Raw genomic sequence first — 14,012 nt, forward strand, 5'->3', positions numbered from 1 at the left:
TGTAAAAATATCGGCATACAAAAATATCGCCATATTTTTGCTGCGATATTAAGGCATGGAACCTGCAGGGTCACCCCCGCAACCCCCATATTATGTTAAAGGGAGCTGGGGACACCACCCAACCCCCGCTCCCAGTAACCCCAACTATTAGCCCCACTAAAAATATCACCTATGGCCGTTCCCGACGACCATATATACAGTGATATTTTTGGTGGGGATAATATTATCTGATACCGTGGGGAAGGACACGGGGAAACAGGAAAAGGGAGGGGCGGGCAAAGTAGGGGAAACGTCAGTTCCCGTTTTGATGACGTGTTGTACCCCATCTCCTGCCTTCGCCTCGCCTCGTGTGTTATGAATAAGAGCGTTGCAGGCCCTTCAGAGGGATAAGGTGGTCGACACAGCTACTACAGAGGTAACTTCAAGATGATCGAACTTAAACTGGAACAGTGAAATAAGTCAGCTGTGTTGATAATTACATCAGCTGTCGACGAAGAAATGAAACATCAATATCATGACAGGCCACTGTCCAATAAACATCAGCATACATCTATTCATCCAAGGCTCAGAAGCAGGATATTTCCTGGCAGTCACGCATCCCAGGAACCTCCTTGTGTTTGGGTCCTTATCATTGGCTTCCATCATCACCAATCCCTCGCCCAAATGCCACACATATAGGACGATTCGATCATTAACTATTCATTCATTTGTTGTTAGCATGCATAATCAACACAGAAAATGCCATGGGGAAGGCACAGAACGTTTATATTTTTGAAAAATCCATATTTAGTGTTTGGTTCACAGAGCGATTTCCAATGGAATTGCGCCATTATAAAACTCTTCTGTGAATTAGGCCATTAATCTTAGAAAATCTGCAAAAATAATGGCAACATGTATTACTATAGTAAAGAGTCAAAGGCCCACGAAAGGAGAGCATAGTCCACTTCTTGGCTCTAAGCATTAGCAACCCCGCCCAAACCTTTGGGTTGTGGCTAACGATGTAGTGGCAAATTCTTTTTTAAATGGGCGTGTGCTTTGAGCAAAATGCACTCTGAGGTCGATTGAGCACTTCAAAAATGTAACAAATAGGTGTATGAAAAAAGAAAAAGGCCTCTTTCAAAAGTGAAAGATCCCTCTTTCTATAGCCGAAGCAGACAGCAGGTACGTTTTTAATTGTATTCCATAAGGAGTCGGTGGGTTTCGGGAGGTGTCATTAGATTTAGCATAATGCGGGTATGCATCAGCAGATACAGCCAGGCAATGGAGCAGTCTGATTGGCTACTGCACCCATGCCAGTTACTAATGATGTATTTATTATTTATTTAATCAAAGCTACAGCTGACTGTGTTGAGGCTATCAAAGTATTCAAGAACACAGCAAGATTGGAATGGAGTGTTGCTCTTAGCTTCTGTTGAATTTCATGGGGCAGTTTCTCAAACAGTGTTTTGGCACACATCTCATAATTTCCGCAAAATAAAATGTCCCCTATTCCCAACGGTCATTGGAATATGCGCATCAAATGACTTCTTCTAGCCCCCCCACCCCCCGTTGCATATTTGCACAAATCCAGGGACGTTTCCCTGCATTTTAAAGTGCATCCCGTATTCAGAAACAGGGTAAAGAGAACAAAGATATTCTCCTGCTTCTGTTTGGAGCAGGCGAAAGGGGTTGCAAATGACATGACAGGGTGAATCCTGACCTTTCTATGCATTTCTGTATGTGGAACAGCAACGTTATGAACCAGTGCATTTCTGAGTTGATGTGCAGCTACCAAGAAATGCGCAGGTCACTGTTGTGGATAAAATGAACTGTATATTTATACAATGGGCACAATTCATTGAATTATTTGCGTGGGAAATAGGGAACTTGCATGCCAAACTGTGCGCGAAATCCTGTTCGTCAATTCATGGAATCGAATGCACAGGACTTTTCCAGGACTTGCATGGAGTTCGCACAGGCCCAGCACGTCTCTGCAAGCGGTTGAGCGGCTTCCGCGAGACACCACGCATAGCGTGGGAGTGGCTTGAACAGAGGGCTGGGAAGGGGGCAGAACACAGGAAATGGGGAAGTACATGCAAAAAAGTGGGTCTTACGAGGGATGGCCTGCAGACATGTTCATGGAACCACCCATGCAGCCTCTTGGCATAGAAATGACCACACAAATCCCTCAACCTCTACGCCACCCGAAGGCAGGTGTAGAGTCACTTGCACATAGGAATCGCAGTGCAGAGGTGGGTTTGCATGCTGGATTTAGGAATGTGTGTATGAAACCAGCGTTCCAAACTAACTTAGGGGTGCATGAATGCAGTGTAGCGGGGTGCAAGAATTTGCACGCAGATTTTCAGAGTTTAACCCGAGTTGCGAAGTATCATAAGCATGTTGTTGGGTGCCAGCTACAGTTACAAGGGACCCTGCGCAGGGTCCCCTAGATGCAGGCCTGCTTGCGGGGGACCCCATGCACTATTTAAAGGGTGCATGTAGTCGCACCCAGAGAGCGCGCAAAGATAGCTGTTCTGGCTGTTAATGCTTCGCATGGGGGCGTACTGCGGGTGTTCTGGGCGCGACTTGCGGCTATGGTTACGTACGCAGTAAATTCCATGAAAAGGCATGACGTGCATTTTTTATTCTGCGCACAGGCTCGTGCAGTGTCATTATTGGTGAGCGGCAATTGCAGGAGAAATGCACACTTTTCCATAAATCAGGCCCAATGAGTGCAAATTACAACACTGCCACTTCTGAGCATTTTTTATTTGCATTCCTTTTTAAGAATCTGCCCCCATGTTTTTAGATTTCAATCAATCCTGGGGCGGAGGGAGGGGCAGCCTGTCTTTTGTTAGACATGAGACAGCCAAGTCATGAGATTTTGTTTTTGCTTACAAATGGTATTCCTTCTCATTTACTCTGTAAAATATTGTATTGCTTATTTGTGTACTGGCAAAGGCACATGTGATTCATTTAATGGCTTTACACATGCTGCGGTTTGTTAAATAGGGTGAAGTTGTGGGTGGGGTCATTTTCAGTGCTAGTCCTGTGTATTGCTCAATAGGAAGTAGACATGATCTTGCTCTCAGTTGGGGTTCCTACTACTGTTACATGGGAAGCTAGGTGAGGGATTGGGTTGGCACGTGATGCTGGATGTAGTTAAACACAAAAGGTCATCGATAGTCCCTTTCTTTAAGGAGACACATTTTTCGGGGCCCTTCTGGTAGTGGAAGTTCTAGTTGATTGGTCTGAAATTCTGTCTTCAGGATGGATAACTTTTCTGACATATGGGTTTTTGGGCTTCTCCCGAAATACTGTGGGAAATCTTACTGGTGATCCCCTTTGCACCTTGAAATTGGGTAGTGGTGCCCAATGGCGTCTGTTGGTGTCAATGCAGATTTCAACATAACTTGCAGAAATGCCCCGACTTGTTCTGCCCCACATATATAGCGCAATATAATCTCAATGTGTGTATTCTGGGGACAGTAATTGGGCAACTTGATCTTCCACGAGGGGTGAAAGGGTAAAAAGATACCAAGATGCAGATGATGTATTTTTCGAAAGCGCTCTGTTTTCCTAAGGCATAAAATGCTCAGTCAAGGCTACCTTTACTCTTTGTGGTAGAAATGGTAGATGGCCAAGGTGCATTGCACTGCAGTTAGATGGAATGGATAAGTGCTGATGTGCGGTAGATTGTTCAGGGTAAAATACAGCGCTAAATCTTAGTGGTCCAAGTCTGAAACATTTCATAGTACCCTGAGACATTTCACCCCAAAATGTAAGACTCTCCTTGATAAACCTCTTTTGCATGTTTTATTGAGCACCGTACCTTCAGTGTTCTCCACCTCGGTGAGGCCATCTTGGTTTTCTTGAAATCCTGGTGCTACCACCCTTTTCATGTCCTGCTCGCCTCTTTCCTCTTCCGCCTTCCCATTTTGACCTTCTTTGGCATCTACCACTTGAAGCGTGTCAGCAATTACATCCGCTAATTCATCCAGTTCCTTGGGACTTAGGTGGTCGATGTTCACCTTGCGCTTGCCAAGCTCCTTCACCACATTTTGAATAAATGTTTCTAAATGTTAAAGGTAATAGATGGAAATGGTCATACTACTTTTTTAGACATATGGATGGTATAACATTTGCTAAAAACATCAAAGATTTTAATGAGGAGCACACGTTTGTAGGATCTTGCATTCTGAGATGCTCGTCAAGGACATTATTGAGTGGCTACCACGGTTACCAATTGTGAAACCACTACATTCCTGACTTCCATAAGAGTTGACCATCTGAATCCCGTAGAGCTATCCAAGTCCACAAGAAGGGCACTTTGTGTAATAGGAACCAGCATGGAAAGGAATGTGTAGAGGAACTCTGTGGCACAGTAACCAGTGCCAGTACATGATGCAGAGCTGCTCCTCTAAATCATGTCAGTGGCTTGCCACAACACTCACACTTTGATGACCAGGCACTTCCCAGTGGTTTGCTTGATGAAGCACAGGCTATTTGTGTGAGAATCTGACAACTTGGCTTCAGAACAGGGTGCTCCCAGCAAACTCTGTCCTTAAGGCAAGTTATTACATGCACGAGTAACCCATGCTTCTACAAGCAGACACTTTCAGTAGATTCTGTATGGTCAACTGAATACAGATACAGCCAAAGCCTCACATGTTTACCATGGTTGTGCAGACTGGTTTATAGGTCCCGCAATGTAGACAATTTTTTTTCTTAGGGTTAGTAATGTGACCAATTAAAACTGCAGACCCAGCTTCCATTATTCACTCAAAAGGGTTTCTTAATGAAACATAATAGGACATGTTTCAAATTTAAAATTCTGGACATACTTATATTCCCATAATGCTCTTTACTTTTATGCAAATTGTCAGCATTGAGTTCTATGAAGAGATACTATATTGAGTGACCTGGACTGGCACCATACCCCATGGCCCCGCCCCTCCTGCTCATGGCCCCGCCCCTCCATGGATGAGATGGTTCCTCCAGTACATTTTTCCCATTTCCAGTACTGATGGTAACTGATGCCAGTTGCAATATTTTGGGTTCCATTTTGTATCTCATATGCCAACTAATTATTTATTGACTTTACACTTATTTACCCTTTGCTCTAATTTCATGAGGGCCAAAGGCTGTGCGAGATCACTCCTGATGTCCTGCATTCCGAGAAGTATGTACATTGGTAATGAGTTTGCGCATTATAGCATGACGTAAGGGCTGCATCTCTGGTTCCCTTACTGTGGGCACCGGGCTCTAGGCAGAGATGCCTGGCTCTCTACTACCTCTTGCTATCATTCAGTCTAGCTCAAAGCGTGTGCTCGGTCGATCTTAAATTGACTGCCTTCGGCCAATTTGTCAGTTTGTTTGTTCATCATTTTTAAAGATATTTTATCTGTTTCAGTAGGATGTTGGTTTGTCTTATTTGTTTATTGAAATATCGAGTTTGCTAAGTGTTCAACATTAATTTATTTGATCGATTGAACTTGTTAGACATATCTGTCCTCCCTGAATTGTAGAAATGCAACACATATGTCATGATTTATTTTGATGGACTGTTATTCATAACCACTACATTTCTTCTGAGTTATCACGTGTTGCAATCAGTTTTAACAGCGATGTGCGTACAGGGCCATTATGGAGACTCCTTATAAATTACGGCCCTGACACAAGAAAGAAATCAACCATTGTCTTATTAAGATAGTGGCAAAAAGAACACTTTAATGAAAAAAAAAACATGATTGTGAATTTGTTTGAAATTCGCAAGTGTCAGTGCGGAGTTTGCATGCATCCGTTTACAATAAATGCTGGCGGACATATGTGAACCCTACTAGCACAAAATATGGCATGCATTGCACACCTATATTAACATAAATTTAGTTGAAAGTTGAAATTAATTCTATGTTTTAAGGGTCCATGGGAGCCGAATGTGACTCTGGCACAAGAAGTCACTTTAGTAAATGGCAAAGAAATAGGGCCTCATTCCGAGTAGGGCGCAAAGGGATACCGGGCACCGTTAAGGACATCGGTGCCGTTAATCCCTTTGCACCCTACTACGAGTTCCCTTAGCGGGTCCCTTCCTTAACGCCTGGGTTTACCAGGCGTTAAGGAAGGGACCCGTTAAGGGAAATCAGAGCCAATAACGGTACCGCAAAAAATTGCAGTACCGTTATTAGCTACTTTCCCCTTCCCATTGAGCCCTATGGGAGCTGAAATGGGAATGGGGAATGATTTGGTGAATGGGGACTTACCTGTCCCGCCAAGGTCGGACTGGACCGGTAAGTCCCCATCTCACCAAAACGGACACGATACCGGTATGGGAGGCAGTCATGGTGCAAATAGCGCCATGACTACCTCCATAATCGGAATGAGGCCCACAGTGTGCATCTGGTAAAAGCAGAAAGAATTGACAACCACAAACAACTTTTCCTCTATAAACTGAAATATGGTACCTTCCCCTGTCTACACTGCAGCAATGTACAAAAAGGAGACCAAATTAGACACCCATGAACAGGACAAAAGATCAAACTTCGCCAATATGCCTCATGTGACACAAAACTTGTAATATATGGACTGATCTAACTATCTCTAACAATTGCATGGATTTTGTTCAATTGCTATAGGAAGTTGAAATGTTCATGATATATATTGACTGTTAAAGTTAATATCTATGTAATGGCTATTGATGTATACCTTACGAACAGGTGAATCCTTGAATTTTGTCACATAGAATGTGAAATCATACACCAATTATCATGTAAATGATATGTTTCTCAATTTGGAAAGCCCAGTACTAGGAACATGCATAGTAGATTTGGAATGGACCCAATCTGCCAAACCGATAGAACTAAAAATGATATGACACTGCCATGTATCTCAAAATATGTTAAACTCAGTGGACCCTTGAAGCTATTAAATGTAATATGAGCAATAGGGAAGATATTACATAATGACCATTCAAGAAAATGTTTATTGTAAGTCTACTTATGTATACTTAACAAATTTGTGATCAGATTGTTAATTCTTGAATCTTATCACATTTAATATGTAATTACACGTCAACCATCAAATCAATGATATGATATTCAATGGGAAAAATCTGTACGTTATACATGTATATCAGATTGATAATGTTTTCAACTTACAACAACGTTAGACTCATACAAGTTGATGACACTGTACAACCCTAGATATGTTATGTTCAGTGAACACTTAATGCTTGTATATGTAATAAGAGTTAACACAATGTATGCCAAGGTAGCTATTAACTTGTAGATGTGAACATGCCAGAATTTGTGAGTCCACACAATGTTTATCAACTTATAGATATGAACATACCACAACTTGTGAGACATATCCTGATGTACAATGTGTCTGATTGAGAATGTATATGACTAATAATTATTATGGATCCACAAGATCGAATATTACACAACACAAAAGTATAATGACACAAATAAACTCCCGATCACACCATGAATGTGTCACCACACACACGTGAGAATACACAGATATCACATTTAACAGTCTGGCTCTTACGCCATTTAACTCACTACTTGCAAAACTGCTTGCACTCTTCTAAACACAGGGATCTCTGTGAAGAACAGGTCCATACAAGGTTTTTTTTCCCAACAAAGGTAAACATTCCCTCATAGAATACGTTACGTCTATGACATAATCACATGCATGTCCACCTACATATTTTAGCCTGAGCACCGAAGCGTCTGGTTTGTTTCGATGAATTCCAGCTAAGACTCTGCATTTTACCCAACCTTCTTGTAAGTATAAAACATAATCTGACTGCACGATTTAAATTGTTTCGCTGGTATACTTGAACAAGGTCTTATCACACTATCATTTTATTATTCTCCACAACTAGATACAACAGTAAAAGGCTCATTACTGCACCCCTGTTAAGCATCACCACGCTGTGGTTGACACAGAAACAGTCAACACAATGTGAGTACGTAATCTTTGATACTCTGATTTAATTGTACATTCATAGATAAAGGTAACTCGACAACCAAACTTATTGCCTGATATTTTCCAGTTGTTTGAACCAGAGTGTATGAAGATGCCCTAAGTCACAGACACACTTTTAATCTACCATCAAGTTAGTAGCGACCACAGATATTAAGGTAAGTTCCTTGTATAACTGTCCTCGACTACTTCATAATCAACACTTTTAAATTAAATAATGGGATACTAAGACCTCACCTTTCTTTGTAGCGGTCTCATTAGAACGCTAGACATGGGACAAATTGACAGAATGTATATGAAGAATAGTAGCTAACTGTACCTAGCTAGGTGAGATATTATGAATACATAAGAAGGTCACATGAATTGTATATATTGAACACAAGGTGGAGAAAATAGTATTACGACTCTTTGTTATATATTAACTTGTAGAATTGAGAAACACAGAAGTTTAAAATATCTCAATCAACTAAAACAAAGAATTCAGCTCCTGATGAAGGGATGGATATCACTAAACGCGTAGAGCTCATATTTTTCATTTGCTTCCTTGTTTACCTTATTTAACCTATATATTTGTTAACTATGTCAGAATTGATACATTGAGATATGATAAAAAGCTGATTTAACTTAGTACAACCAAGTCATTTTCCTTTAAACAATAGAATTGAATGTGATCTCTAAATTACACTACCTTACCAATAATTTTGACTGAGGTTATCCACAGTTTGATAGGTGTGCATGTGACGGGAATGTCCTAGAGTTTTGGACACTACTATTTCTTTGCCAAATGTGAACCCTAAACATGAAAGACAGCACCAGCTGCGCATTTACGCATGTTATACCATCTACGGCAGCAGCAGTGCATGTCAAAGAGGGATGAAGGGATGAAGAAAAGTAATTCAACTTCAAATGGGACTATGTGGACACACCTGCTGCAATCTTAAATACATATCGCTGGCAGCGTGCAACTACTACTCCTCACTCCCCTAGAGGGCTGCCTAAACTGGGATGAAAAGGCCCTGGACGATGCCAGGCAGCCACACTGTCATAGCCCGTACCCTAGGCTCTCATCACTAGGATTCTACTCCTCTGTGACTGTGTGCCACCCATTCAAAATGGGCTGGCAATGTAGAGCGGCATGCTCCAGTGGCAAAATATCCCCCAAATGATGTGCACAGCTCTTAGTTCCGTTGGCATTGGAGGCGTCACGCTCACATGTAATCTGCAACCTTTCCTGCTAGTGCTGCCAGACATTTTTGCAGCATCCTGAATAAGACCAAATTGAAGCTGGTAAGATTCATGGTGGTGTTTTCAGGGAGGCACTGACAGGTTCTCTCCAACACCTTACAGGGTACATTCATCACTAGGGATTTTGGCCGAAAAAACAAATTGAAAAATATAGGGGCCTGGGGGGATATAAGTGATAGGGGTTGACGAATACGTAGTAAATAACTGGGAGGGGGGGATCTGGTGGGGAAAACCTCCCAAATTTAAAAAATCAATTCAGCCATAAATCAGTGGCAAAAAAATGTGCAAACACGTGTGAATGAAATGACAGACAGAGGGTGAAGAATGAGAGTATCTCTGGGATATAGTCTTGTGTAATGAGAGTATCTCTGGGATATAGTCTGGTGTAATTAGAGTATCTCTGGGATATAGTCTGGTGTAATGAGAGTATCTCTGGGATATAGTCTGGTGTAATTAGAGTATCTCTGGGATATAGTCTGCTACCGAGCAGGAAGCTGGCACCCAACACATGGCTCCTCTCCACCCAGCAGGGACATAACCAATGAGTAAACGACTATAGTCGCCTATTGAAATGATTGCCCAGATAAAAAGGATTTCTTTGAGCAACCCCTCTCTGCCTGGGATCACTGTCCAGCCACTGTCCAGCTGAAAAATGACTGCCCACTCAGACAACCAAACTCTTTACCTTTATGGCCACAGCGCTGGTTGTGGTCAGGTTGGTTCAAGAAGGAATATCTGTGTTGCAGGCTTTGAAACTGTACTTTGCTTTGGTCCTACACACAGAACACAATGGTTTTACTTTTCATGAACTTTGGATAGGGATGGGTGAGCTTTAAAATGCTCGACTCCAATGCTGGTTCGAAGAGCACAAAGAATGGTTGGATTTTGTTTGAATCATGTGAGCTTCGTTAGAGAGTATGAACTCCGGAGTGAAACTGAGCTGATTCTGTAAATGTCTGATTCAATCTGTATGCAGCTCAAATACAATGAAGGCCAATAGGTCACTATAGTTTGAATTGGGAAAAAGCTTATTTGGATAATGAAAATATAATGATTCAAATCAGATTCGTTTTTTTAAACCCTTGGAATCTATTGATTCGAACCATGTTCGAGTAAGCTCGACTTAGTAAGGGAAACCGAAAGCAGAAAAAAATGCCTATTATGAACAATGTTCTGAAATTAATTATATGTGTGAAAAAGGGCAGCTTGGTAACCGGACACTGGCTCAGTGGGGCTCATTGTGAGTTTGGTGGTGCATTAAAACAATATTGGCAATTCTATTGCCACCACTTCTTTTACTGGTAATGGAAATACTGCCACTTTTACCACACTACCAAATTCTAGTTTTTGCATTGAAGTGATGGAAGTACCTTTCATCAAGTGCTGGAAGTGTATATCCTCTGCTTTAACACTAAAAGCAAAGGAATTACAACAGACAGAAGAATTATCGCGATGGCATTTAATCCAAAATCCCGATGGAGTCCAATGGGCCATTCGATCCATCAGATACTCGTATGTATAGAAGCAGCTCAAATTCTGCTTCAAATGTTTTTCACCATGTTGTGCTTCAGCTCAAAAAGCTTCAAATAATTCAAACCAGTTTGAACCCCCATTGTTTAGATTGGTTTGAATCTGAATGAAGCCAGTTTGTCTAGCCGTAATTTTGGAAATAAGCAACTCCTAGTTTTAGTGAACGATAATTGGAATGTGGTGCTGGGCAGTTATGGTAAGAATCACATGATCCATTGCTAGGTATTCAAATCAAACGAGGACAACACAAAAGAGATGATGGCTGGAAGGTTTAGAATTAATCTTAACCTCTGGCTTTGCTCTAGGCAACCCTCCAGACCATCATTCTTAACCTTCCAAGCCATTACAAAGGGGCCAAAAGGGGGAGCCAAAAGGGGAAAGACCATATGCAATGAGACCGAAACATCTCTGGGGATGCTTGTGGTCTCGTGCAGAAGGGATGTGACCTAGCAGTTCGGGGTAGACTGCCCCTTTGGGTGTGGGACCCAGCCTGATTTGCATATGTTCTTTCCCCTCTCTGTAATGACTTGGCAGGTGAAGAACAATGATCAAAGGGTTGCCCAGAGCAATTGCCAGAGGTTTAAGATTCATTCTAAGCCTTCCAGCCATCACCTCTTTGTTTTTGCACCCAAACCAAATGAAACAGGGACAACTACAACCGTATATTTGATTTCGTTTCGTAAATGAGCCAGTGTATAGTACGCTCTATGTTCCAACAACTGTATATGTTATCAGGTGGTATTATTTGTCGATGATTGTACTATTCAAGTGTGCATAAAGCAGCTGTGATAAGCAGTATGAACGTGGATTACAAGTCGGGGTTGTTGCTTGATTTCTATATCATGCATCAGAATATGAGACATAACACTGTTTCCTCAGAATGTTCGTACTATATTCAATTTATCTTTTTTTTAATGTTTGTTAAGCTTTCAGTACCCAGCCTATAAAACAACACATCTCTTCAATGTTCTAGGGACAGGACCCAGGAAAAGATGGATGATGGGGCAGGGGAATCAGAGCGGCATCGGTACAAATGGCCTTTTGCAGTGGTTACTTTCCAGGTGCTATTAACAAAGAATAGATATGACACAACAACATAAAAGCATAGTGATTGTCTCCCTGTTGCTCGATAGAGAGTCTGTATTTGTCTGCCGGTTATCTCAAGGTTTCCATAAGCAGTTCAGTTTTCAGGATCTTCTTGAACGTCCAATGGCATTATTATTGTTGAACTCCCATAAACAAATTCTCCCATAGGATAGGGCTTTGGATCGATGGGAGTTTTATCCCCAAAATTAAAAACAATATTTGTTCATTTTTGAAGACTGTGTCCTTTTATTGCACACAGATCGGACATACTGCTGTGCGGTCCTCACATAATGAAAAGGGCACTGCGTGTCACAGGCATATCTTGCCACCATCTTTTATCCTTTTAGAGCATTGACGGGCCCTTGGTAAGTTAGATGCTAATGCATGGTGTATGTTGAAATGCGCCTCGTAAAAGCAAACGTATCAGTTCTAGATTTTGGAAGGCTCTCTAGCACACTGGACTCTGAAATGTTTTTGACAGGTAAGTCTCCCAAATTCTTAAAGCAAAAAATGTATAAAAGTTTTAAAATGTTTTAAATCGTTAGATAAATCAACAGCAGAAGCTCCCGTAGTCTAGATCTCCAATGGAGGTATTGTTGACAGTGTATAACAGTCAGAAGTTCTGGACACAACTACAATTCTACTGCTTTAAATTGTAATAAAGTGAATGCACCCTGCCCGTACATTGGGCCTCATTACAAGTGTGGCGGTCTGGAATTATGAGTGCTAGTATAAGAAATAACAAATTCTACTGAAACCGGTCGATCCCTTTTTTTAAGGGATACTCGAAGAATAACTGGGTGCCCATTCCTTCCAAATGGTTTAGAAAAAATGTTAGGTTAAGACCAGATGAGAATAGAGCATTAAATAGATAAAATTACTCTATTCCATGCTCACCATTTCAGCCTCTTTCCTTGTGTTGCTGGACTTTTTTTTAACACTGCTTCACGTAGGTAGTTAGGGTCAATGATCCTTTTTTGATTTTTTTACCTTAGATAGATGGCCCACCAGCGTTCGCTAGGGAAATAGTATCCCGGGGAAAGTTAGTACGGGTTGGAGGGATAGTCCTAGTGGTAGACAGGAATATAGTAAAGAAAGACATTCCAACAGAATATACCATTTTACTTCTTGTGTGTGTTTATTTATACGCATTTTATACAGTCGAGTGGTTTATGGTCATTGCATCGAATTCCTTGCATCTAAAGGCATTTGCATCACATTTGGTGGAGCGAGTTCCTGAATCCACTTATATATAAAACTAAGAAGTTTGAAGGTTGAAAGTGACCCCTTGTTGAATTTTTAACCAGTGAAAGTGCCTCCAGCAAGTGGAAACCAAAGCAAATTTTGGAAGATTAAAAATCAACCACACACCAGCATTTGGATCAGTTCTAACTTGTGCTACAAGTTGTTAGAGACGCCCGCATAGAGGGAGGTGGAATACGCTAAGTGGGAATTTGTACGTGTGCCCTGCATAAGAGCATGAAGTTGTTTAAGGACCTAAGGATAGTCCTTCTGAGCCGTAGTCGGAAAAAGGTGGTTCCGGATAATTCATTGAGTTGGGCTGAAAGAGACCTATCTGCATCCCTGGTAAACCCCAAATTCTTGACTTTGCTGGTCTATGGCAATATCCCGATTTAAGGGTTCTAGGTATGATCTCTTGCTTGAAAGACAGATTGGTCAACATAGTTAAGCTCGGGGCATTGTGGTGGTCATTAGTAGCAGGAAGAGCGTCTAAACAGAAATGATTGGGTTTCAAGGCCAGCAGCAGTGGCAACAGTGGCAACACTGCATCAAGAGTTGCAGTATGATCATTTTATTTGTCACTCTGGCTAAGTAACCCGGACCATTGGAACTGTGCCTAGTGAAGTCTGTACCATCTGCAATTTTTCCTGACTGGTGGTCACTTTGGAAAGAAAGAAAAATATCAAGGTCATTAACCAACTGCATAGAAGGCTTGGGAGGTTATATTAGACAATCAGGAGAAGCCACATTTCTGATGAAAGTAAAGAGTTCTTAAGGTTTACCAGCTGAAAGTTTCCAATTTGGAAGACAGGCAGATTTTGCTTCCATAATCGCCTTTTATAGGCTTTTTGGGAATCATATATATGCAAAAAAGAAGGGGTCTCTATTTTTTGGTATAATCTATCTTCATATTTATTAACTTCAATTTTGAGAATCTTTAG

The 14,012-nt window shown here is 41.4% G+C and overlaps 1 protein-coding gene across 2 annotated transcripts in view; it reads right to left on the bottom strand.

Moving 5' to 3' along the window:
- Nucleotides 1-14,012, bottom strand: part of PTPRN2 (protein tyrosine phosphatase receptor type N2) — a 3,479,756-nt gene that overhangs the window by 1,916,964 nt on the left and 1,548,780 nt on the right. For both annotated transcript variants that reach the window (XM_069647979.1, XM_069647978.1), the window contains exon 7: nucleotides 3,812-4,054. In XM_069647979.1, the coding sequence (XP_069504080.1) occupies nucleotides 3,812-4,054 (243 nt within the window). The remainder of the gene's footprint in view (nucleotides 1-3,811; nucleotides 4,055-14,012) is intronic.

The sequence above is a fragment of the Ambystoma mexicanum genome, chromosome 2q (assembly GCF_040938575.1).
Source record: "Ambystoma mexicanum isolate Mex_15411 chromosome 2q, UKY_AmexF1_1, whole genome shotgun sequence".
Lineage (NCBI taxonomy): Eukaryota > Metazoa > Chordata > Amphibia > Caudata > Ambystomatidae > Ambystoma > Ambystoma mexicanum.